At 59.3% G+C, this 23,363-nt stretch overlaps 8 protein-coding genes across 8 annotated transcripts; 4 read left to right on the top strand and 4 right to left on the bottom strand.

The window, feature by feature from the left end:
* Nucleotides 1-266: 266 nt before the first annotated feature.
* Nucleotides 267-3,003, bottom strand: GGS23DRAFT_581323 (nucleoporin protein Ndc1-Nup). Its single transcript, XM_051517178.1, has 3 exons — nt 2,551-3,003; nt 1,646-2,469; nt 267-1,595 (listed from the first exon to the last, which is right to left on the bottom strand). Exons 1-3 carry the CDS (start codon nt 2,687-2,689, stop codon nt 606-608), a joined length of 1,953 nt encoding a protein of 650 aa, XP_051369126.1. The 5' UTR covers nt 2,690-3,003; the 3' UTR covers nt 267-605.
* A 364-nt stretch (nt 3,004-3,367) lies between these two features.
* On the top strand, nt 3,368-4,607 carry GGS23DRAFT_236078 (t-SNARE). Its single transcript, XM_051512103.1, has 2 exons — nt 3,368-3,823; nt 3,950-4,607. The coding sequence occupies exons 1-2, from the start codon at nt 3,527-3,529 to the stop codon at nt 4,475-4,477; spliced, it is 825 nt and encodes a 274-aa protein (XP_051369125.1). The 5' UTR covers nt 3,368-3,526; the 3' UTR covers nt 4,478-4,607.
* Nucleotides 4,608-5,082: 475 nt separating this feature from the next.
* Nucleotides 5,083-6,771, bottom strand: GGS23DRAFT_236072 (uncharacterized protein). Its single transcript, XM_051512102.1, has 2 exons — nt 6,598-6,771; nt 5,083-6,487 (listed from the first exon to the last, which is right to left on the bottom strand). The coding sequence occupies exon 2, from the start codon at nt 6,410-6,412 to the stop codon at nt 5,267-5,269; it is 1,146 nt and encodes a 381-aa protein (XP_051369124.1). The 5' UTR covers nt 6,413-6,487; nt 6,598-6,771; the 3' UTR covers nt 5,083-5,266.
* Nucleotides 6,772-6,940: 169 nt separating this feature from the next.
* GGS23DRAFT_581320 (glycosyltransferase family 4 protein) lies at nt 6,941-9,653 on the top strand. Its single transcript, XM_051517177.1, has 3 exons — nt 6,941-7,840; nt 7,904-8,891; nt 8,952-9,653. Exons 1-3 carry the CDS (start codon nt 7,358-7,360, stop codon nt 9,125-9,127), a joined length of 1,647 nt encoding a protein of 548 aa, XP_051369123.1. The 5' UTR covers nt 6,941-7,357; the 3' UTR covers nt 9,128-9,653.
* A 24-nt stretch (nt 9,654-9,677) lies between these two features.
* Nucleotides 9,678-12,446, bottom strand: GGS23DRAFT_236061 (gamma-glutamyltranspeptidase). The gene is made up of 6 exons (XM_051512101.1): nt 12,128-12,446; nt 11,794-11,996; nt 11,249-11,675; nt 11,124-11,172; nt 11,007-11,062; nt 9,678-10,925 (listed from the first exon to the last, which is right to left on the bottom strand). Exons 1-6 carry the CDS (start codon nt 12,129-12,131, stop codon nt 9,874-9,876), a joined length of 1,791 nt encoding a protein of 596 aa, XP_051369122.1. The 5' UTR covers nt 12,132-12,446; the 3' UTR covers nt 9,678-9,873.
* A 2,259-nt stretch (nt 12,447-14,705) lies between these two features.
* On the top strand, nt 14,706-16,442 carry GGS23DRAFT_606928 (S-adenosyl-L-methionine-dependent methyltransferase; the record flags this gene model as incomplete). Its single annotated transcript, XM_051519971.1, has 1 exon — nt 14,706-16,442. The coding sequence occupies one exon, from the start codon at nt 14,706-14,708 to the stop codon at nt 16,440-16,442; it is 1,737 nt and encodes a 578-aa protein (XP_051369121.1).
* Nucleotides 16,443-16,665: 223 nt separating this feature from the next.
* Nucleotides 16,666-19,339, bottom strand: GGS23DRAFT_613970 (ARM repeat-containing protein; the record flags this gene model as incomplete). Its single annotated transcript, XM_051520608.1, has 2 exons — nt 16,666-18,520; nt 18,568-19,339. 2 exons carry the CDS (start codon nt 19,337-19,339, stop codon nt 17,169-17,171), a joined length of 2,124 nt encoding a protein of 707 aa, XP_051369120.1. The 3' UTR covers nt 16,666-17,168.
* A 2,051-nt stretch (nt 19,340-21,390) lies between these two features.
* Nucleotides 21,391-23,282, top strand: GGS23DRAFT_235938 (transcription factor Tfb4). The gene is made up of 2 exons (XM_051512100.1): nt 21,391-21,623; nt 21,806-23,282. Exon 2 carries the CDS (start codon nt 22,016-22,018, stop codon nt 23,132-23,134), a length of 1,119 nt encoding a protein of 372 aa, XP_051369119.1. The 5' UTR covers nt 21,391-21,623; nt 21,806-22,015; the 3' UTR covers nt 23,135-23,282.
* Nucleotides 23,283-23,363: the final 81 nt, after the last annotated feature.

The raw sequence follows: 23,363 nt of genomic DNA, 5'->3' as shown, positions 1-23,363 counted from the left end.
ATGAGGGGCACGAAGATAGCGACGGGAAGGGCAAAGCGAAGGAAAGGATGAAGGAAAAGGGAGCAAGTTGACGAAAGGAGATAGCAGTGATGGTGGTGATGTAAGGAAGGACGGGGTTTGTCAAGGCTGCGAGGCCACGGAAATAAAATCGGGTTACTTGGCAGCAGCAGATCGAGTGGGGTTTAATTTGGGGATCTAGGGAGGCAAGTACTTAGGTGCATTGGGTATGTACCTAACCTAACATATCGAGGTACCTATCTAGGTAGGTGGAGATTTCCAGGTACATATGGTACCTACGAAACATGGAAAGGTACCTCAAAATACATGTATATTAGCAATTATGTACCGAAGTGCTGGGGGCCAGTCCCGGAAGCCGGAAGCCAGAAGAGGAAGCGGGTGTGGCCGTGCAGGTCAAGCCACAAACACCACAGCATGACACGCCACAGCGGCTTTACGTGCCGTCCGAAGCCCAGGACTGAATTGCATTAAATGATTTCTACCGTACGCCATTTTTAGCTGCCACCCTCGGCCATCCGAGTCAAGCCTCACCCACGCCTACAACGACAGCTATACATGACAGCACTCGACGCCAGAGGCCGCTGCCGCTAGCGTAGTTCCCGCATCTCCGGTCGCTGTGCCTCTGCTGCCGCATCGCGTGCCGGCTCCGCCTCTGCGGGCGCCGCGGCCTGTCTCTGCTCGGCCGCCTCCCGAGCCAGCCTCATATCCGCGCGGGTGAGTCGCAGGTCGGTGCTGAACGGCCCAAACGCGGCGATGAGCTCGCCCAGCCCGTCTTTCAGTGCCGCCAGTAGTTCCTCCACTTCCGGGCACTCCCGGCTCCGTCTCAGGTCCGTCCAATGAAATGGGAACCCATCCCTAAACCTCTCTATCTTCTTGATGACCATGGTGAATGTCCGTATGATAGCCGGCACGTCTCTCTGTACCTTGCCGTAAGCGTCCTCCGTGAGACTGCAGACAGCTAGTCGCGACAGCACATAGGCTGCGTTCGCGTATACGCTGAGCTCGCCGTACGGTCGACCCAGCACCGCTGTCGTTAATCGGCGGCCGAAGAGCTGTTGAAACGCGAGACCGACGGTGGGCGTCGACAACACTCGGTCCATCACGCCCCGTGCCATGGCGCTCAACCCGTCAGAGGTAAGGGCCTCTTGCTGCTCCTTACTCAATAGTTGCTCCCTAGCCTCCAGCGCTCTTCTCTTGGCTTCCGGCACGAGGGCACCAAGGGGCGGCTTTCCCGGCGACGTCGCTAGGTTGATAACCAGCTTGCCGACAGAATTCCGTACGCTTTTCGGCGCCGGTGCTGGTGCCCAGACGTCGTCACTCCTCGGGGGCTGGACAATTCGCGTCGGTGGTTGCGGCGGCTGTTGAGGCGGAGCGCCATTTGCTGGTGGGGCTGGCGGGGGAGTAGGCGGCTTCCCGTAGTTGTCAATTCTCTGCTCGATTTCTTTGATCATGCTCAAGCATGTTACGTAAACCTGCGACCACGTCGGGCCATCGTTCCGGTCGATATCTTCAAAGATGCCTGCTCTCCTCACGTCGAAGTCCCTCGCAATTAAGGCCGTCTCCCACACGGCAAAGGCCTGACCCGTTAGCACATTGCCTAGAATAAGAGAGACGCCGGGAGACTTACGGATATGCGCGACTTTTTGCTCTTCAATCCGTTCAGTAAACTTCCGTTGGGATCTTTGGACTCGGCGCTGAGCGGTTGGTTGTTCTTGAGGGGTGGTCTGCCAAGCTGTAGCCGGAAAGCCATATCACCAAAGTACCAGAGAAGGGTCAGCAGGAAGCCGGCCCACATTGATCGCCCAAGCATCCATATGCTCCACGGGGCTTGGCTAGGCGGTATGTTGGTTTTGGGAAGGTTATAGAACAGACGGAAAAAGGACATTGCCCACCCCCAAGCCGAGCGCCTGAAGAAGTGGTAGACGAGGACATAGTTGGCTAAAGCGACGGCTATCGAGAGAACGCCGGCGCGGACGACGAGAACGGGGGCCCACTCGCCCAGCCTCTCGAAGCTGTACAATGACTGCGTGTTGGCTTCCCCTTCACGTCTTGGCCTAACAATCCCCAGAAGCATCTGGTCGAAATCCAAGGCGACGTGGAGAACACCTTGCACGATTCCCAACACGACCAGATTCATGGTATAGAACAGGGCGCGCTCGTTCAGGCGGACACGATCCCCGCTGTAATGCGTGACCCAGCGGAGATTGGCCTCGTCCGGAGTGGAGAGCAGGTAAGTCTGGCTGAAAAGCCACGCGGAGAAGGCGAAGGTGACGATAGTCTCTAGGGTCGCGAAGGAGATGGCATTGTTGCAGAAGGTCTCGAAGGGCGAGTTGGACGTTCGAATGCCGATGTGCGCATGGGCAATCCGTAATATGATAATGGGGAAGATGCTACCGAATATAACCAGGGTGCGTAGGCCTGGAAGACCGAGAGGCAACCATGACCAGACAACTGCGCGCGCGCGAGATGCGACGTTAGCCGACTTGCTAGCCATGCGACTAAGGAGCAGAGAATGATGACGAGACGACTTACGTGAACTCCAGCTGGATAAGGTGAGAGCCTCAACGTAGGAGATTGCCAGCAAGACTCCGGCGGTCGAAGCGAAACGTCTCTGCAGGGCAGGCTGCAGGAAGTCTTTGTAGGGCGATCGTCGCGCAACCGCAGGAGGCATCTTCACAACTGCAGGGCGTAGGGGAAGGATACCAATCAGCGCATTGTCCCGACAAGGAGGAGGGAGGAAATGCAATGACTGCGTTGCGAATGTAAAGATTGAATCCGCTTCAGACGGAGGGCGTGGGGTGGGATGGCCAACGAAGAAGCGAAGGGTAGAAGTGAAGCTTGATGGGAGAGAGGAAAAGAAGGAATAGCAATGACAGCACCAAAATAGCGGGCGGGTTGGTTGCTCGGCGAAAAGTTGTTATTAGGGAACTTATCAGCTAATCAGCCATGTAAATACCAGTAAAACCCACAGGGCGTCGGCCCCCTATAAGGAGACGCGACGACGCCCTCGACGCCCTGGAGCCTGCTAAGGAGCGCTGGAGACGCGATATTCTGACAGTCTGGGGGGAATGCAGCCAATCATCATCTCGGCAGACTGCCGGATGGCTTTGTCATGAGAACGGGTTACCTAACGTGCCCAAGTACTTTGGTACCTGAACACCACCAGCCACAATTCCCGATGTCAGGATGATGTATACGAGCAGGTACTTACCGATAACATCATATGGCTGAGTTGGGGGAGTAATCGCACCGACCCCCGTTCCATCCGTCCCCATCCCTCCGCGTTGCCTTGAGTCTCTCAATACCAGCCTGCCCTATTTATCTGCCTACTTGCCTATCCCGAATACCCATCAACCCATCCAGGTGACCTCGCCTCGTCCTCTTTCACGCAATTACAGCTGGCCTGTCTCCGACGTGCGATCCGCTCGATAATCGAACTCCCTCCACCCTCTCTCATCGTCCGCCCCGACCTAGAACCATCCGCTCGATCTCGCCTCGGCCGTCAATCATGTCCTTCGACCAGCTGTCCTCGATAGAGTCCGGCAGCGGGGGCTCCCGCCGCCAGAACAACGGCGCCTACGCCGATGACCCGGAATTCTCTCGCCTGTCACAGGGCCTCATGAACAAGCTGTTCCACCTCCAGGGCAACATGTCCAAGCTCAAGTCGGACATCGGCCTCCTCGGCACCAGACGCGACAATCCCCGGCTCCGGGAGCGGGTCCACACCCTTCTCGAAGAGTCCACCGAGCAGTTCAAGGAGGTCGGCGAAGGCGTCAAGAAGATCCAGACGTGGGAAGATGTCACGGTAAGTTGCGACGAAAAAGGGGAGGAGAGACAGGCTTCTGGTTTATTCTTCCCTCGCCGCCTCTCCACCCACCCACCCGTCTTATCTGTCGCGGCGCATTTCTAACTATGCCCGTCCATCGAGCAGCCCACCCAGAAATACTCGCAGCAGAAGCTGTCGCGCGAATTCAAAACCGCGCTCGGGGAATTCCAGTCGCTGCAGCGCACGGCACTCGAGAAGCAACGGGCCTCCGTCACCGCCGCCAAGGCCGCGCTCGACTCGCACGCCGCGCCGTCCGCCGACGGCCTCGAGGGCGAGCACCAGCTGCAGATCCACCAGCAGCAGCAGCAGGTGCACCTCGCGCCGCAGGACGAGGTCGACTTCCAGGACACGCTGATCACCGAGCGCGAGGAGGAGATCCGGCAGATCGAGGAGGGCGTCGGCGACCTCAACGTCCTCTTCCAGCAGGTCGCCCAGATCGTCGGCGAGCAGGGCGAGCAGCTCCAGACCATCGAGACCAACGCCGTTGCCGTCCGCGACGACACCCGCGGCGCCGACTACGAACTGCGCACCGCCGCCCGCTACCAGAAGAATGCCCGCAGCAAGGCCTGCTGCCTGTTGCTCATCCTCGCCGTCATCATGGCCATCGTCCTGCTCGCCGTGTTCCTGGGATGAGCGAGCGAGTGTGCAAGACGCGCGCATTCTAACAACTTACCCCTTCTTATGTTTCTTTTCATTTTTCATTTTTACACCAGCTCGCACGGAGGCCACTCGAATGAGAATAGAGAGTGTACATACGAGTGAAGAGGGTGGAGGTTCCCGGCCAGGCGTTCTGGGAGTTTTATCGCAAGCCACGTCCACGACCCGCGGTCGGACGCTCTTGTTTCTTATTTTAGGCGACCGCCGCTGCTCGATCGGTAGCTGTCTGGGATATCATGATAAGCGCCACTCGCGGCTTTCCCTTACTTAATTCTCCCGGTAGACGCGCCTTGCTATCCGAAGCTGCACCTCGCGCTCTACAGAGAATGCGTCGACGCCTGGTTTCCTGCACTATTCTCACGTGCGTAGTGCTCGGGGGGCGGGCAAGGAGAATTTAGTTTTGAGGGGGCTATCTACTACTGTAACAGTGTTTTCGGGGGAGGCAAGGCCCTAGATACGCGGGGGCAATCCATCGGTTTTTTGTCCTAGTCTGGTCCCGAGTCTCGACGTCTCGGCGTCGGTGTGTATTTTGTAAGCTAAGCGGTGACATATTATACATACACATGTGCACGATTCCTCTGATAGGTGGTAAATCGGCAGAATGCAGGTGTGCGTTCCTGCGATAACTCGGCTACATACCTACATATATATACATGTGCGTCCACGCGCGAACCGCATGAAACTACCTAGATCCACGACGTGTCGGTCCGGGTATCTTCCCCGCCAGGCCGGCCCCCGTTCCCTGCGTCATCGTCTCCCAGCCACCTAGCGCGTGGCCTGCGCCGACGGCGGTTTCTTGGGGGGCCGCGGGCGGATGGCGAAGTTCTCAACGCCGGTGCAGCGCTGGAGCGTGGTCCCGTGCAGGGGCATGAGGCGGGCGAGGGCGCGGGCGGTGGCCCAGGCGGCGACGGAGGAGGAGAGCCAGTAGAGGTGGAGGGCGGCGGGCAGGCCGGCAGTGAGGGGACCAGCGAGGGCGGCGACGAGGATGAGCGAGTGCTGCACGTTGTTCCGGCGGAGCGTCGAGGGGGTGCTGACGACGGGCGGGCGGGGCGCGCCGCTGGGGGTCGTGGGCGGCGGCCCCGGCGGGTTGAGCCCGTACAGCTTCCGCAGCCCCGCGCGCGTCTTCGGCAGCAGGTTCGCGACCATGACGACGGAGAGCGCGGCCGGCAGCACGTGGTACGGGTCCGGGACGGTCAGGTCCGGGAACCACAGGCAACCCTCGACAGCGATGCTGGGGTCGGGCAGCAGGGCGGCGGGCGAAGCTGCGGGTGCGTCGGCGGCGGCGGACGCGTGGGCGCTGGTGGCGGCGGTGTCGCTCTCGTGCCCGGTGAGGAGAGACCCGAGCATGCCGCGCGGGCCGCCGCACAGCCGCCGGACGCTGTCGATGGCGACGATCCAGAAGGGGAAGCCGAGGATGCCGGCGTACAGCTTCCACTCCTGCAGGCCGAGGGCGCGGTAGATCCTCGTGACGGTGCGCTTGTACCGGGCCGTCATCTCCTTCTCGCGCAGCTCGGGCGGGACCCCTTCGGCCTGGATGTCGCGGCCGATGCGGCCGACCCAGGCCTGCAGGATGATGTTGAACTTGCGGCGGCGCTGCTCGATCCGGCGCGTGTAGACGTGGAAGGGCAGCCGCCCGAAGAGGCTCACGCCGAGGGCCACCAGCGGAATCGTCAGGAACCACGGCGTGTGGGTGAGGCTGTGGATGCTGAGGATCAGATCCTGGGACCCCTGCACGACGGCGAAGGCGGCCGGCGCCAGGTGGAAAGACCGCGCGCCGCCTAGGCGTCCGCGACGATATAGAGATGCCCGGCTGGGCTGCGCAGGGTGGGGTTGCCGCGTTCCGACTCTGGATAGGATATTAACGGGCCGAGAAGCTGCCCATAGAGGACGAGAGCAGCGAATTGGGTTCATGATGGACCATGTTGGGCTGCTGTCTGCCCATACAACAACAGCGTTGAACGGGGCGGCAAGCAGAGGGTCCGTCACCTAGGCCGTCAGCCCCGCTGTTCTTTATACTAGGGGATCGCGCCGGCGCAGGTGGGGGGGATTCTACGAGGAGATTCGGCTGTAGCGAATTGTGCAAGTGTCTATCATACTTTGGGGGGTTTTCAACGTCTTCTTATAGAGAGAAGTATTAGCGACACTCCATAACTTTGGCTTCTCTTCTCGTGTATAGCCTGGAGGTACAGAGACAGAGGGCAGAGGTTAGGGTCTCATCGGTTTAGTGATCGCCAACGATAAAAAAGCTGATAGAAGGTGGGCAGGCTCCCCTACTGTGTTACCTATCCACTGATAAGATAAGCCCTGTAGGAATATCGATAATGCCGTCGCACCAGCTGCTTCCTCTGAACCCCGCTATAAAACAGCCAAGCTTAGGCATTGCATGTATGCAAATCTACAAAATGGTGGCATGCAACTAGGAGATATTCCATGGCATATGCAAGTATCCCAAGGTACCTAACCTGATAGACGCAGACCTCGCCTACAGGCGACCCAGTACAGGTACAGGCTGTCCTGATCACACGCCGAAATTTATCAGCCTTCACAAGCTCGACCTTCACGAGCTCAACCTTCACCAGCCATCACCAGGTCACCGGTATATGATATCAATGGGTCAACTGGACGGCTCCCTGCACAGCCTGACAAGGCCGGAACAATATTCATTCCTGGACACGTATGCCTAGGGGGTCATCCTTAGGCCCCAAGTCCTCGCCTACGCATCCATCTTTGAGCTGTGCCTCCATATAAAATCATCCCCTCGATTGCCCTGCCTCCGTTTGTCTTTAGGCAAATCCCGCGCCCTCCCCGGTTCGCGCCGCTCTGTCCCCTCCTAACCGAACACCCTACTCCTTCGACATGGATTCCAAGACCCTCGTTTTCACTGCTATCGTCGTCGCCTGCACCCCCGTCGCCATCCTCCTCGGCTGGAACATCCTCGTCCCTCTCCTCTTCCGCGTCTTCTCCCTCACTGTCGGGTCGACCTTGGGTTGGTGTCTGAGGAAGAAGACCGACGGCCGACGCTCCTCCATAATCCAAGCCACGGCCGAGAGCGAGCGCAGATTCAGAGAGGAAAAGGCGGCAGCTGAAGATGGCCAGGATGAGAGCTCGAAGAGCACCGGAGACTCTATAATCGGATCATCTAGTGATATAAAGAATGGTGGGCAGGGATGGGATGGTATCATCGGGTTCTTCCACCCCTTTTGTAATGCTGGCGGCGGCGGCGAGCGAGTCCTGTGGGCAGCCGTCCGAGCTACTCAGCAGAGATGGCCCAATGCCAAGATAGTCGTCTATACGGGCGACCGCGAAGTGTCTAAGGAGAAGATGCTTCTGCGAGTCAAGGTTCGAGCTCCCAGATGGCGGTTAGTACGGTGGTTAGGAGCGAGACTACTAACAGCGCCGTAGCATACCTTCAGCATCGACATCCACCCACCGTCTATCCACTTTCTCTACTTGAGTACGCGCCACTGGGCTCTCTCTTCGACGTGGCCGCGCATGACTCTCCTGGGACAGTCGCTCGGATCGCTGGTTATGGGTTGGGACGCCCTCTCTCTGGTTGTGCCGGATATCTTCGTGGACACCATGGGCTATGCGTTTACTTTGGGCCTAAGCAAGATCCTCTTCCCCCATATGCCGACCGCCGCGTATGTGCACTATCCTACCATCTCTACGGATATGCTCGACTCGCTCGACCCCAAGAACCCCGTCGGAAACCAAGGCGTTAATGCCGGGAAGGGAGTCGGTTACAAGGGCGCTGCCAAGCGATATTACTGGAAGATTTTCGCTGCCATCTACTCGTGGATGGGTGCTTCGGTCGACGTCGTCATGACCAACTCTTCGTGGACGCAGGAGCATATCCAGTCGCTATGGGGACCCCGTCGGAAGCAGCAGGGTAGAAAGCACCCTATCGCCGTCGTGTACCCGCCGTGTGCAGTCAGCGAGATCGAACGAGCCGTGGAGATCTCAGAAGAGAGCGAAAAGCGACGGCAGAAGTATCTGGTGTATATTGCTCAGTTCCGGCCCGAGAAGAACCACCAGCTCATCCTGCAGGCCTTCGCCAAATTCGTCAAAACAGGTACTGAATCGGCAAAAGAAGCCAAGTTGGTCTTTCTCGGTAGCGTTAGAGATGACCACGATTCGAGACGGGTTTACAAGCTGCGCTTGCTAGTCAACGAGCTCCACATCAAGGACCAGGTGATATTCCAACTCGACGCGCCGTGGCCCGAGATCCTCCAGTGGCTCGGCAGGGCTTTTGTGGGAGTGAACGGCATGTGGAATGAGCACTTCGGGATTGGGGTCGTCGAGTATCTCGCGGCCGGCCTGATACCCGTTGTGCACGACAGCGGAGGGCCCAAGTTAGACATCGTGATCGACGTAGATGGCGAGCCCACAGGTATGCAAGACAAGACGTATTCTCTCTCCGCGTCTAACTCAGATACTGACAAACTCGTAGGTTTCCACGCTTCGACCGAGGATGAGTTCGCCGAGGCCTTCGAGAAGGCCCTCTCGCACCCTGATCCGCTCTCTGTCCGACGCAGAGCCCGGCTTTCGTCCAAGAGATTCACCGAGGAAGAATTTGCCAGGAAGTGGCTGGCCGAAATAGAGAAGCTCGTCGCCATGAAGTCGTGATGGCCTAGTTTCATCTAAGCACTCCGTAAATTTTCTCCCCCTGACACAGATAGAACCATACATAGATCAACATCTGATACCCCCGGGTCGCATGGAGCGGAGGCTAGGAGTTTACTTTTGTTTTTTTCCTCGTTGCGCTAGCTTCCCTTGTCGAACGCGACGATCCATAAATGAATATTCGCACATGTCTAGCAAGTATCGTTCTATTAATGATTCGCGGCGCACTCCATATATCTGCGCCCCTAGCATTCCGAGTTTTCTGTCGACCACCCAATATGAGAGATAGGCACGATCATATCACCTGTAACTGCAGACGCCTACACTTCCTGCTTGGAAATGTGGGCATGTAACCATGTAGCCATGTATGGCTTTCTATACATGGTGGGAGGACGAGGAAACCTGAATTACACAAGTACCACCAACGGCTATCCAGGGCCGTGGGTGGGCTGTCTCTCAAGAGGTTCGGCAAGGAACTCCCGGCCTTGAGAACCCGAATAGTTCCTGATTAAACGACGAAATATTGAATAAAGAATCGAAAACGAAGAAATGGGTGTGAAGCTCTCATAAGCGCAAGAAACGCTCTGCATGTCTTAGACTGCAATATAGCACTATATGTATTGTAAGCAAAACGTCTATGAACGGAGCTCTAAACACGGAATTCTATCAGATACGCATGTACACGAGCGAGTGAGTACTCTCAACTATGTATGTCCACAGGTTCGTCACCACCAATCCCGACCATCCGTCTACAGCGTCAGGCCCGCACTGTTCCGCTGGCGCGTCTCGCCGACAGCCTCGAAGGCGCCGTCGTCGCGGCTGACGCGGATGCCCTGGACGGCGCTGTTGCCCTCGCGGACCCAGGCGACGTGGTGGCCGCGGGCGGCCATGGCGGCGACGGTGGCGTTGTCGAAGCCCCACTCGAAGGCGACCTCGTCGGGCATCAGCTGGTCGTGGAAGCGGGGCTCGGCGACGGCGCGGGCCATGGCGTCGGAGGCCGCGGACGCAAGCGCGCGCCAGAGCACCTGGGTGGTGGCGCTGATGATGCGGGAGCCGCCGGCGGCGCCGACGACGGCGGCGAGCCGCGGCAGCGAAGCGGTGGCGGCGGCGGGGCCGGAGGGCAGGTACTCGGCGATGACGGGGGTGATGGACGAGAGCGGCCGCTTGCCGGGGCGGACGTAGTTGGCGGGGCTGGGCGCGTACCCGAACTCGTTGCGCACGCCGGGGAGCGAGAAGTCGTTCATCTCGTCGTTGAGCACCACGCCCGTCTCGGGCACGACGAGCAGGCTGCCGAACAGCAGGTTGACGGTCGTCGTGGAGGCGACGGCGAGCCCCGCGCCGTCCGCCGCCGACACGTGAGACGTCCCGTGCGAGTCCGGCGCGTACGCGCGCGCCGGGTTGTAGTTCTCGACCGGCTGTGTGGTGTCGTCGCGGATGCGCGCCCGCACGCCGGCGGCGTGCGCCGCGCCGACGAGCGACGCCTCGAGCGCGAGCGCGCCCTCCACGTACGCCGGGTCGCCGAGCGCCTGCCGCGCGCCGTACGCGAAGCGCATGGCCTCGTCGAAGCGGTGCAGGGTCAGGTTGCGGCGGCCGCCGGCGTCGGCGTCGGCGTCGTCGTAGCCCTCCATCGTCTTGAGCGCGCTGAGGCACACGGCGCCGCTACTAGGCACGCCCGCCGAGAAGAGCCGGAAGCCCCGGTACGTGATGTTGACGGCCGCGCGGTCGATGGCCGCGTAGCCCGACATGTCGGCGAGGGTCATGCTGCCATTGTGCTTCTGAATGTGCCGGATCGTCGCTTCGGCTGGAAAGGGGGGTTAGAAGAGCGTGCGCGGCTGAGGTGGGAGACGGAAGGGAGAAGAGACGGCGGGACTCGTCTACGAACCTATAGGACCGTTATAAAACACGTCGGCGCCGTGCTCAGCGACTGTCTCGAGAGTCCTACCGTAGGCGTTAGCACGCATAGCACAGGTGAACAGGCGGGATCGCTGGCAGGACTCACTCGGCGTAGCGCACCCTAGTCATGATATCGCCGAGTTTAACCAGCGTCCCTAGACGACGCGACGTTAGCCCACCACTTCCCACGCCGCGATGCGAGGGCAAACAGATACGAAAGGCGCTCCTCACCGTTAGGAGCAAAGTCCTGGGCCCACGAGGGGTCCTCGAGGAGGAAATTCCAGCCAGCCATCGCGAGGCCGTACTGCATGTAGCGGACGAGGTCCTCGGAGACAGCGAAGCCGTGGCGGGCGATGCGGGCGGCGGGGCGGACGACGGCGGGCCAGGGCAGGGCACCGAAGCGCGCATGGGCGCGCTCGAGGCCGCGCAGCTCGCCGGGGACGCCGACGGCGAGCCCGCCTTGCACGCTGCCCCGCACGTTGCCGCGGTACATGTCTTGGTGGGCGGCGGCCGGCGCGGCCTCGCGGTAGTCCACGACGGTGTAGGCCCCGCCGCCGTCGCGGATCAGCGCGAACCCGCCCCCGCCCAGCCCCGAGTGGTACATGCCGACGACACCGACGCACAGCTGCGTCCCGACGAAGGCGTCGACCGCGTTGCCCTATTTTTTTCCCCAGACGGAAACCGTAAGCAGTTTAGGCGAGAGAGAGCGAGGGGTAGGTAGATAGGCAGGTAGGTTGCTATCGGCGTCTCGCGCGCACGCTTTTTTCTTCACTTACACCTTGGGCGAGCAGGTCGATGCCGATCTGGCTGCACACCCTACTCTCGGATGCGACGGCGCCTCGGCGCCCTCCCGCGGCGGACCCCTGCTGCAAGACCACCTGCTCGGCGGGCCGCCACGGCTGCGGCGCCGCGGCCGAGGGCGCGACGGCGAGGAGCAGCAGGAGCAGGCTCTGGGGCAGCGTGGCGGCAGTGATGGCCCCTGGCAGGAAAAGATCAGCGGTGGCGCAGAGACGTCGGCGGGGGGGTGGATAGGCGTGTTGTCGCACACGGTAGTGATAGATAGACGGACAGATAGGTGAATAGGTAGGTATGTCAGATATCTTCACTCACTCATCTCTCGCGGCTTCGCTACGCTGCACTGCTCTACGGGTGATATATCGGGTAAGGACGTCTACGTTGTAATCCGAGGCTGCTACGTTGCGATCTGCCTGACATGAGGTACTCGGTAGGTAGCCACAGCATGCCCAAAGACGCTCCCAGGCACTTAGGTATACCTAGAGTCGGGAGGAAACACCAGCACCCAAAGCCCCAGGCCGGTTAGATATTCCGCTAGGTATCATTAGCTAGTGCATCCGCAGCGGGATAGGCTGGAAATAGGGGGGAAAATACGGAAGGGAATACGATAGAAAAGTGATGGGGACGATAGAGGAATACCTACTGTGCCGGGATCTTCCCCTATTAATGGTGCTGACTGGCTTCGTATCCGTGGGCGGGCAACCTCGGTGGCCTTTGGCGGTGATAATCAAAAGGAGAGAGAGAAGAAGACAGGTTGATAAGCGACAATAACAGGATAGGGCCGGAATAGAACTGACAGACAAGCGCCTTATAGGTAGGTACCATTCGGGAACTGGACCGACATCCCCAGGTGGGTGCGGATATCGGCCCCGCCCAGTCGCCAAGGGGGGAACCTCTCAAGCTTCTCCCACAACTCTCTATGCTAGCCTCATACCGGCCTGTAGCCCGGCTGGTTATTACTGCGATGATTTCTGTTAGGTAGCATGTCGGCCGAACCGCCACCACGGCTCTCTCGTCGCCATCGTTGGTTACGCGCATGTCGCTGGAAAGGACTGGGTTTCGCTGCTGGGCTGAGAGGGGAGCGCGCGCCAATGAGATTCTCACTCCGAGCCGTCAACAGTTTCTTCTACCAACGCTGCCCTTACCAACGCGGTAATAGGAGCAAGATCGGTAGCACGGAGGCACCACACGAATTACACGTGGCTACCCGCAACTATTCTACCCGTCCATACACCTACTTACCGTACCTACCTATGTGTCTCGTGATGAAGTTAGCACGGTGCGTAGGAGAGAGCGCCAGACTAAACTTGGCACGGGACTAGCTCACCCGACTTACCGGAGCCAGCGTACCAAGCAGAGAGGTGAACTACCACATCGGCAAGAGACAAAGGACTACGATTTAGTATGTAACCAACTCTCATATCGAATTATGTAACCGTTGGGTAGGTAAGTGTGCTTGTTTTGCAGAAGATGTAACAATACCTACCTAGATGCAGGCCCTTATCCCGTAATCTCGAGAGGTAGGTAGGCATATTGGAAAGCCTAACCGACATATGAAGCTGAAGAAGCATTTTCAGCACGCTCTTCTACTGTCTGGTCAACTCATTTCGGCAACTTACGAAGACCACGCCTTTTGAGCATGTATTCACTACTTCAGTACATAGCCTACTAAATATGCAATTACACATACGAGTGGTGGGGGACTAAGTTGCGTCATACGGCTATATGTAGTTAAGCATGACGAGGGGCCGAAGCTGCCCAGTGAAAAGTCGTCGATTTGTCAATCCAAAATTTTGCATTTTCACAGCCTCTCGTCTTCCACTCGGCCAACTTGAACAGAAGGACGTCGGGAAACCCGCGAGAACCAATGCGGTTCTGCACTGCAGTGGCACCGCAATTATATCTTCGAGGAAGATTCTTGCTTTGCACCGCCATCGCCTGGTCGGCCTTTCCCGTAAACCAGCGAATCCTCCCCATCCACCGCCGCCACGCCCACACCTCAGAGGCATGGGGCTTTGGTGATCCGCCCCGGCAGCCGCAGCGTAATTCTCGTTCGGCTGGCGACAAGGCGGGCAATGGAAACCTGACTACTGAGGATATACTACGCTTGATGAAAGAGGAGCCAACGCCACAGAATCAGAAGAAGAAGAAAGGGAGCACGAAGGAGGGGAGGACGAAGAGGGGGAGGACGAAGAAGGCGGAGCAACCGAAATCTAGTCCCGCTCCTGACAAGGCGGGCAACGGCAACTTAACCACCGAAGAGATATTGCACCTGTTTAACGAGCCGGCGCCACAGAAGACAGAGCCAGCGCCACGAAAGACGAAGCAACCAACATCTAGTCCAGCTCGCGATGAGGCGGGTAATGGCAACTTGACTACCGAGGATATACTACGCTTGATGGAAGAGCCAGCTCCACAGGAAAAGAAAAGGAAGAGGAAGAGGACGAAGCAATCAGAATCGAGTCCCGTTCCCGATAAAGCGGGTAACGGTAACTTGACTACTGAAGAGATACTGCAACTGATGAAAGAGCCAGCGCCACAGAAGACGGCACAGAAGACACAGAGGGCGGAGCAGAAGACGAGACAGAAGACGAGACAGAAGACGAAGCAACCAATATCTAGTTCAGCTCGCGATAAGGCGGGAAACAGTAACTTGACTACTGAAGAGGTACTGCGCCTGATGAAAGAGCCCGCGCCACAGAAGACGACCCCAGACATAACCTCGAACAGAGCCCCCAGCAGAGGTAACATAATGGAGGACCCACCGAAGCCGCAGCCGCAGAAGTCGGCTTCGTCCTTAGGGAAGCGGCCTCCTCCCAGAGACAAGTCTCTCCAGAAAGCGAAGAAGGAGGGGAGGGCAGAAAAGAAGAAGGCCCGTAAGCGGGAAAGAGACATGACTTCCGGCTCGGCAGATGAGATCCTGGCCCTCGATGTCCAGATTCTGATCGACTCTCTGAACCAGGATGAGAACAGCAAAGGGGGGGGAGAAGAAGAGGGACCTGCCGGAGGCGCCGCGGCGGCGGGCGGCGAGTGGATGGACTCGGGAAACGAGTCTTTGCCAAAAGAAGGAAGCGTGATCGAGGTCCATGTTGTCGAGCTCTCATCGACAGGGGATGGCCTAGCCTTGCAGGAGGGATCCAAGAGAATCTATGCCGTAGGCTTTGTCGTGCCGGGCGACACCGTCAAAGTGAAAGTGTTCCGACATTTTCAGGAAGAGAAGTACACCATCGCCGACTTCATCTCCGTCGTCAACCCATCCCCTTTGCGCGATGACGAGCGTATCCGGTGCAAGCACTTCGCCACCTGCTCGGGGTGTCAGTTCCAGATGCTCGACTACAACGACCAGCTGAGACTCAAGAAGCGTATCGTCGAGAGGGCCTTCCGTAACTTCTCCCAGCTGCCGCCTGAGCTAGTCCCGGCAGTCCAGGATACTATCGGCAGCCCGCTCCAGTACGGCTACCGTACCAAGCTAACTCCTCACTTTGACGGCCCCCCGAACTGGCGCCAGGGTGTTCCTTTCAAGGCGTGCCCTCCCATCGGCTTCATGCGTAAGGGCACGCGCACCACCGTCGACATCGAAGATTGCCCCATAGGTACCGATGTCGTGCGCCTCGGCATGCGCCGCGAACGCGCCCGCATGGCCGCCGAATACTCTAACTATATACGTGGCGCCACCCTCTTGCTCCGCGAAACCACGAAGCGTATCCCCAAGCCCGGCTTCGAGAATATTATTAAGGCCGGCATTGAGGATGAACCGCCACTCTCACCGCGATCTAAGAGGGAGTCAGCAGTTGCTGTCGCGAGAGAATCGCCCCCCGACGACACCGACCTGGTTATAGTCGACACGAACGAATATACGGACTTGAAGACGTGTATAACGGACAACAACGCCATCTCAACCGAGTACGTGGGCCCGTACGTTTTCCACAACCCCGCCGGCTTCTTCTTCCAGAATAACAACTCGATCCTCCCAACCTTCACCGACTACGTGCGACAGCATATCTTCCCCCCTCCCCCCTCCACCCCCACCACCACCTCCACAAAGGACCCCCTCTCCTCTCCCTCCTCCTCGCCTGCCTCACCCGACTCCCCCATCGAGTTCCTCATAGACGCGTACTCGGGGTCCGGGCTCTTTACCATCACGCTGTCGTCGGTGCTGCGGGGCGGCAGCGTCGGGGTCGACATCGCGCCGGCGTCGATCGCGTTCGGGGTGCGGAACGCCCGCGCCAACGGCCTGGCGCCGGGGCGGGCGCGCTTCGTCGCGGCCGACGCGCACACGCTGTTCACGCCGGAGCTGCGCGCCGCCTGCCCGCCCGACCGCTCCGTCGTCGTCGTCGACCCGCCGCGCAAGGGCTGCGACGACGCCTTCCTCGGCCAGCTGCTCGCCTTCGGCCCCCGCCGCGTCGTCTACGTCAGCTGCAACGTCCACACCCAGGCCCGCGACGTCGGCGTGCTCGTCCGCGGCGAGCAACCCCGCGACGCCGACGACGACGCCGCCGCCGCCGCCACCGGCCGCCCCCCCGTCCGCTACGCCATCGAGAGCCTCCGCGGCTTCGACTTCTTCCCCCAGACCGGCCACGTCGAGGGCGTCGCCGTGCTGAACCGCGTCGACGCCGACGAGGTCCCCTAGTAGATGCACATATATATGCCTGTGCGGATGCGGGGAACGCACGTGCATGCCTACGTGCGGCGCGGTGCGGGCCGACTTGGCTACGGCGCACCGAGGAGAGAGGGGGGGGCAGGACCATCCGCCGTGTCCGGACCGCCGTCCTCCCCTGGTATCTTACCCTCCCCACGGTGCGAGGGCAGCGCGGAAAGAAAGACGCGGCAGCGAAGGGGAAGAGGACATATTTGTACGAGTACGGCAGGATGGAACCAAAAAAGGAGAGAAGAATTCGTGGATAGACGGCAGCGTAAACCCGTGTCACTATTAGGTATACCTACATCCCCTCTGGTGTATTTGCTCCTCGCGCGATTCGTGGCCGCGAAATACCTACGTACGCACAGTATCGATCTCGCTACGGCTCCGCGAGGAAAATTAAATCTAGACCCAGAGAGCGTGTGCGAGTGAGTTTGCTACAACAAAAGGGGGAACTCGGAGAGACACGTCACGAATCCTCCAGGGAACAATACAAGCGCGTAGACATCCGATGAAATAGATGCTTTTCGAGCTGAGATAGATGCCTCCTTAACTACACGCGACACATGGACAGGGTTTCCTCTCGTGACTGCTACCCGCCCCCCTCTTCCTCCTCCCCCTAGGTATGTGCCAAATTGTTCTGGGGTATAACTGAATCTTAGGAAATAGCCCACGTGCGCATACGCCTTTCTCTTCCCCCCCTCTCCTCCTCGGCCCTCAGTCCTGCTCCTCGAGGAGGACCTTGAGCGCCTGGGCCACGACCTCGACGACCTCGGCGCGGCGGGAGCTCTTGGCGCAGGCCTTGAGGGTCTCGACGGCGCCGGCCTCGCGCATGGCGCGGCGCGCGGCGCGGCCGGCGTCGCCCTCGCACGCGGCCAGGTTGCGCGCGACGAAGGCGCCGCGGTGGCGCAGGTCCTCGCTCGGCTCGCGGCACAGGCCGAGCACCACGTCGACGCCGCGCTTGCGCGCCACCACGCCCGCCACGACGGCCTGGTGCGCCGTCAGCGAGGCCAGGGCGCCGCCGGCGGCGCTCCGCGTCCCCTCGTCCTCGGCGTCCGCCAGCGCCAGCAGCACGTGCAGCCGACTCGCCGCCTGCGGCGTCCCGTCCGCGTACAGCGCGACGCCCTCGGCGCCCTGCGCCAGGTTGCACACCAGCTCCGCCGCCGCCTTGGAGACCAGCGCGTTCGAGGCCAGAAGCTGCTCCTCGATCTCCGGCCAGGCGGTGCGGACGATGGTGGCGCGCGTGTCGTCGTCCGTCGACGCGAGATTGGTGAGCGCCATCAGCGCCTCGAACGTCGGCAGGAGATCGCGAGTTTCGGCCGCAGGGTCGGGCGTTAGGATGGAAACCAGGGGCCTTATGGCCGAATTCTGCGGGCGCGCACGAGTTCCGCCGAATACGAGGGCCGGGTTCGTGCTAATTAGTATACGAGCGAGCGCCTGGGCCGAGGTGCGCTTGGCCTGCGATTCGGACTCGGGTAAGGCTGTGCACGCGGCGATGAGCAGATTGACCGCCCCCTGTTGGGCGAGTTGGCCTCGCAAACTGGTCGTCACCGACAAGGCCGCGATGATGGACACGATGAGGTTCAGCGAGGCGACCGAACCATGCCTACTGTGGGTTACCAGAACCGGTACGATGCCAGCCTCAAAAACTCTTTTGCACCGTTCCGATACGTGGTCGTTGTCGCTCAGCGGGTTCGGCGACGCGAGCTTTCCGGCAGCGTCGGCGTACGCCTTGAGCTGGGTCATCTTCTTCTCTTCCTCGGATTGCCTGGGTTGGTAGCGTGTAAGATTTAGAAAAATACTTAATGCCCCATAAGTAAGCGGCGACTTCGCCGGGGCGTCATTCAGGATTTTAACTAGAGTTTTCAGAAGCTCCTTGTTTCTTGCAACCTCCTCCTTGATAACAGGCTGGATCGAAGCGTAAGCCAAGCCCTCTACCGAATGTCGTTTGCCGCTCTCTGGGTCCTTGAGCAGCATTGAGGTGAACATCTTAGAGAGGTCCTCGATGCTCGTGTTCGCCTGCTGGATTTTTTCTCCGGGTTCCTCTGTCGGTTGTTGCGCCGAAGGCACTGCCTGAAAGCCCTCTCAGGTCAGCCCAGTCCCTTTCCTCACCCACTACGCCACCCAAGGTATTCATACGGGCGCGGTGTGGCAGGGGGAAGCCTAAGGGTGCCTACCCTCAATTTTGCCAAAATGACGGCGGCTAGGTGTTGAACTGCCTCGGAATGCCTCCTCATAGCGATTGAACCTTCTGAAACCTTTATCTCCGGATCCGCCGAGTGGATAGCGTTGGCCAGCTCGTTCGGATCCTGGTCTACAACCTCCTCCAACCAGTCGGTACAATATTTTTTGATAGCCTCGCGGCATTGCGAGTTCATCGATGCGGCATTGAGCATCTCCAGGCACGCCGTCTCGACTTTCCTGCTTTTCCATTTTCGCCGCATCAAAGGGTCCAGGCTTGCGAGGAAGCCCTCAGTGAGGAATATGTCTGCGGTCTGGTCCGGGGCGATGGGGAAGATGGCGGCGGCGACACAGAAGGCAACTATGTAGTCATCGTATGTGCCCCTCTGTACGCGATCGAAGAAGAACTTCTGCAAGGCAATATTACCCTTGTCCCCGGCAGCCTTTAGGTAGGCGGAAGTCGTTAGGATCGCATGGCCGTGCACCAGCTCGGCCTGCCTCATGTCGAGATAGCCAAGTATAGTGTCGAGGCATACGTCGTCGATAACGTCGCAGATGGACTGCTCCGTTGCCGCACGTTTGGCGTCATCGTTTAACAGCTTAGCGAGGTCATCGAGTTCTCGGCAGGTTTCGTCATCCTCCTGGCCGCCCTCCATCAGTCGCGCAAGGATGAGCTGGGTCTGCTCGACATTGCTCAGCTTAGCCATCGCCTCTCGATTCAAGGGGAGCTGGGCAGGATATTCATCCATGGCCGGCCCCGTGACGAATACGGATAGGTTGCTGGTGTTACTGGTAGTATAGCCGGAACTCCGGTTCGCGGTGCGCGCGTGGGAGAGTAAGCGCGAAGAGGTGCGGTCCTGATACCGGAGGCAATGGGCTTAAGAATGAAGAGTTTTACGGTGCAGGTATCTATGGCGTACCGATGGCGTATTAATGGCGCCTACGCCTCGTCGGTGACGAATGCCTAGCTTCTATCTCAATAAGCCGGTGTCTCGGATGAAAGTTGAGATGCTCAACAAAAGCCTCAAAGAGTCCGATTCAGAAGAAACGAGCGATGGGAATATCAGAAGAATAATCGTAGGGTTACCACGACAGCGGGTGTTCGGGTGTAGAAATAGAAACCAAGCAACAACGAACCCCACCCGATCGCGGGGAGATCTGGCTGTAGGTTATATACCTACCTGGTTTCCAGGGAGCCGGGCGCAAGTAACAATCCTTTACTAGGTCTGCTGGACCCATGATATTGATGAAAGAGGCTGGATAGGTTTGACAAAGAACATTATCCTTGTGCTTGGCCAAGGCGTGCGTACAACCCGACTGGTGGGATCGCAAGCCTGGGCGGCTGACGATGGGTATGGCACGGCAACAAGATGAAAGATCACTCACCTATAGCCCGATGCTGCTAATTCCAACGCGGGATTGGGGCGGACGCACTAAGCGGTTCGGAAGTAGGAGGCGCTCGGCAATAGTAGAGATGATTGTCGGTAGGCCGTCACTACGACGTAGGGGTCTCCTTATCCTGCGATATGGTGGGTAGGACGCGGGGGGCACCGGACGATCTGTTCTGGGCAGACCGGGTTGGAGGGAGGCGTGGGCGAAGGAGGAGAGGCGATGGCGGACAGGGGAGGGCTTGGGATAGGTGAAGGGAAGAAGAAGGGTCCAGGGCATGGGGGACGATACGAAGACATCTGCCGGGTTTGTCGCAGCACCCTACCGCCGACTAGGTAGATGCTGGTCTCGTGGAGAGAAGTCGGCTTGGCCGCAACGGGTTAGACTTGACGAAGGCGTGGACGGGTGGTGAATGGATTTGACGGAGACGAGGATGGGGCGGACGGGGCGAGGGATGGAGGAGGAGGAGGAGGAGGAGAGCTGGCTGAGCCTTGCCTTGGTACCACCACCTTACTTAACCACCTTACCTAACAACGTTACCCAACCAAAGCAACTCTTGGTTTTGCTTCCCGTGACGAGTCTTGAAGCTTCACCTCGTTCGCCCCGCTCATGTTACCAGGCTACGACTAGGTTACTGGGCTACTGGTCCTCTGGCACGTGAAGGATCACGTGTTGAGAGATGGTTATGTACCTACCTCTTACCTCTAGGTACCAACTGACGACGACACACCTGGACTGCCTATATTTATTCTCCTTGTCCGTTTCCCACACCCACCTGTCGACCTGCCCAAGGCAACGCCACCTCAATCTGATATCTGACGAGCCCCAGGACGATAACGAGCACAAGAGGTGATTGGTTCGGTGAGCCATCGCAAGAGTGAGTGGGCTGATAGCTATTGGCGGTGCCGTGTACATCCATGCCCATGGCGAAGCAAAATGCCGCAGGTCTGCTCGAGAACCAACGCCGAGGCGGCTACATGCATCTGCCATCCCACACAAACCCCCAAGGCAATTTAACTTGAACCGCATTCGGCCAACCATGGTCTCTTTCCCCGAAGCCTCCAAGGAGACTGTGACAGGCACTTTACGAACCAAAACCGGGCTGCAAGATGTGACGCGGGGTGATGTTACCTAACGTTACCTACCTATACCAAGAGACTGGGGGGAGAGGAAACAGGAAGTCAACGCTAACTGCGCCAATATGCGCCTAGCCTGTTATGTGTGTGTGTGTGGTTTGGGTTGGTATGTGTTGTTACATGGTATTGGAAAGCTACTTACCTAGGTAATGCCGTAGGTCACGGGATGCCTTGGGTGCTTGTTACCTAGCAAAGAATGACGTGTGGGTATTAGTCATGTGAACTGGCGTTTTCCTTTATTTATAGGGGGCATAAGGGCTTGGCAGGCGCGTCACCTCCCCGAGCTCTACCTCTACCTCTACTTCTAAAGTGTGTACCAGGACCGCTCCCTTCCTCCCCAGCAACCTGCCGATTCTGCCACCCCCACCGCAATGCCGTAAATCGAGGTACATGGCTAGCAAGTAACACTCGGTGAGCAACGGTAAGCATCGGTGGCCGCCCAATCACTTGCCTGTCTTGTCCCAGTGTCAGCTTCACCTTGAATTCCCTTCTGCTCTTACGTAGCACCTCTCCACCACCTTCTCCTCCACTATCGGTCGCACTGTGGCGTTACCTACCTCTTGCTTTTTTCTAGTCGCCGGTTTACTTTCTAACTTGTCCTTGGAATACCATCTTCCATTCGTTTTTTCCTAACTTCAATTCCGATAGGGTGGAACGCCTACTGACAGGGTCTGTTGGGAATCCCAGCCTAGTCAATGGTCTTAATGGTCTCGGTATTATCTCCTTGGAAGTTATCCTAGACATCGGAAACAGCAATAAACCATCGGCGGGTTCCGACCCTCCTTTCCCTCTCTCCTCCAACCACCTGAGCCGGCTCCCCTCCTAACGAGGACCAAAGCTCCCATCGGCGTAACCACCATGAACCGCATCGACGCCTCCGATCACTACAACCAGGGCACCACCGCCTCCCAGGTCCCCTCGCTCCTCACCGTCATCATCGACACCAATCCCCGCGCCTGGGCCGCCCTCCACGACCTCCTGCCCATCTCCAAGGCTGTCGCCAACCTGCTCGTCTTCATCAACGCTCACCTCGCCTTCGGCAACCAGAGCCATGTCGCCGTCCTCGCCGCCCACACGAATCGCGCCGTCTGGCTCTATCCCAAGCCCCCGAACCTGGAGCACCGCCAAAACGGCAGCAGTAGCGACGACCAGGATGTTGAGATGACCGATATCGACGAATCCGCCTCCTCCTCAGCCAACAAGTTCCCTCAATTCGCCCAGATAGAGACTACGATCCTGGCCTCGCTGCGCTCCCTCGTCGACAGCACCACCCCCGCCGACCTCAGCACCACCACGCTCGTCTCCGGCGCGCTCTCCATGGCGCTCTCCTACATCAACAAGATGTCGCATGCCGGCGACCTGATCGCCCCCGTCCCGTCCTCCTCCTCCGACCCCGCGAACCCTCCCTCAGCCGCGGCGGCGAACGCGGACACCGTCGGTCCGGGCACCCTGCAGGCGCGCATCCTCGTGCTCTCGGTGTCGGACTCGGAGCCGGCGCAGTACATCCCGACGATGAACGCGGTCTTCGCCGCGGCGCACGCGCACGTGCCGGTGGACACGCTCTCGCTACGCGGCAGCCCGGCGTTCCTGCAGCAGGCGGCCTTCATCACGGGCGGGACCTTCGTCTCGACGGCCGACGGCGACAGCGCCGGCCCGCGCGGCCTGCTCGCCTACCTCATGTTCGGGCTGCTCGCGGACGCGGGCGCGCGGCGCGCCTTCTTCGTCAGCCCGACGCAGGACTCGGTCGACTTCCGCGCCGCCTGCTTCTGCCACCGGCGCGTCGTCGACACCGGCTTCGTGTGCAGCGTCTGCCTCAGCATCTTCTGCGAGCCGCCCGCCGGCGCCGCCTGCCTCACCTGCGGCACCCGCCTCGCCCTCGCCGCCGCCTACGGCGCCCGCCCCGCCGTCGTGCCCCGCGCCCCCAAGAAGAAGAAGCGGCCCCGCGCCAACGGCACCGGCACCCCGATACCAGGGTGAAGGAGGTGGAGAGGGAGAGGGAGGTGTTGGGGGGGCACAACTGCTCATCTGGTCCCGTTCACCACCCCCTTCTCTCTACGAGCGGCTTACCCGCTATTGTACTACCACTACTACTATTACGACTATTGCCGCTGCCGAATTTACAGCAAGTTACACGGAAGCGGGTAGACGCTGTACTATAACAGTTTGGCCATTGCATATCCAAGGAAGGCGTTGGGTCCCAGACGGG

Source organism: Durotheca rogersii, assembly GCF_024521655.1.
Source record: "Durotheca rogersii strain YMJ 92031201 chromosome Unknown GGS23scaffold_24, whole genome shotgun sequence".
NCBI classification, from domain to species: Eukaryota; Fungi; Ascomycota; class Sordariomycetes; order Xylariales; family Xylariaceae; genus Durotheca; species Durotheca rogersii.
The sequence above is the reverse complement of the archived record's forward strand: the minus strand, read 5'-3'. Positions and strand labels throughout refer to the sequence as shown.

Coding starts and splice junctions, on each gene's coding strand:
- GGS23DRAFT_581323 (XM_051517178.1), bottom strand. CDS start 2,689: ATGCCTCCTGCGGTTGCGCGACGATCGCCCTACAAAGACTTCCTGCAG. Junction 2,470..2,550: donor CTTATCCAGCTGGAGTTCAC/GTAAGTCGTCTC, acceptor GCGCGCGCGCAG/TTGTCTGGTCATGGTTGCCT. Junction 1,596..1,645: donor GCAAAAAGTCGCGCATATCC/GTAAGTCTCCCG, acceptor CTAACGGGTCAG/GCCTTTGCCGTGTGGGAGAC.
- GGS23DRAFT_236078 (XM_051512103.1), top strand. CDS start 3,527: ATGTCCTTCGACCAGCTGTCCTCGATAGAGTCCGGCAGCGGGGGCTCC. Junction 3,824..3,949: donor AGACGTGGGAAGATGTCACG/GTAAGTTGCGAC, acceptor TCCATCGAGCAG/CCCACCCAGAAATACTCGCA.
- GGS23DRAFT_236072 (XM_051512102.1), bottom strand. CDS start 6,412: ATGAACCCAATTCGCTGCTCTCGTCCTCTATGGGCAGCTTCTCGGCCC.
- GGS23DRAFT_581320 (XM_051517177.1), top strand. CDS start 7,358: ATGGATTCCAAGACCCTCGTTTTCACTGCTATCGTCGTCGCCTGCACC. Junction 7,841..7,903: donor AGATGCTTCTGCGAGTCAAG/GTTCGAGCTCCC, acceptor ACAGCGCCGTAG/CATACCTTCAGCATCGACAT. Junction 8,892..8,951: donor CGTAGATGGCGAGCCCACAG/GTATGCAAGACA, acceptor ACAAACTCGTAG/GTTTCCACGCTTCGACCGAG.
- GGS23DRAFT_236061 (XM_051512101.1), bottom strand. Junction 11,063..11,123: donor ACTAGGGTGCGCTACGCCGA/GTGAGTCCTGCC, acceptor CGCCTACGGTAG/GACTCTCGAGACAGTCGCTG. Junction 10,926..11,006: donor GTTTTATAACGGTCCTATAG/GTTCGTAGACGA, acceptor CCCCCTTTCCAG/CCGAAGCGACGATCCGGCAC.
- GGS23DRAFT_235938 (XM_051512100.1), top strand. CDS start 22,016: ATGAACCGCATCGACGCCTCCGATCACTACAACCAGGGCACCACCGCC.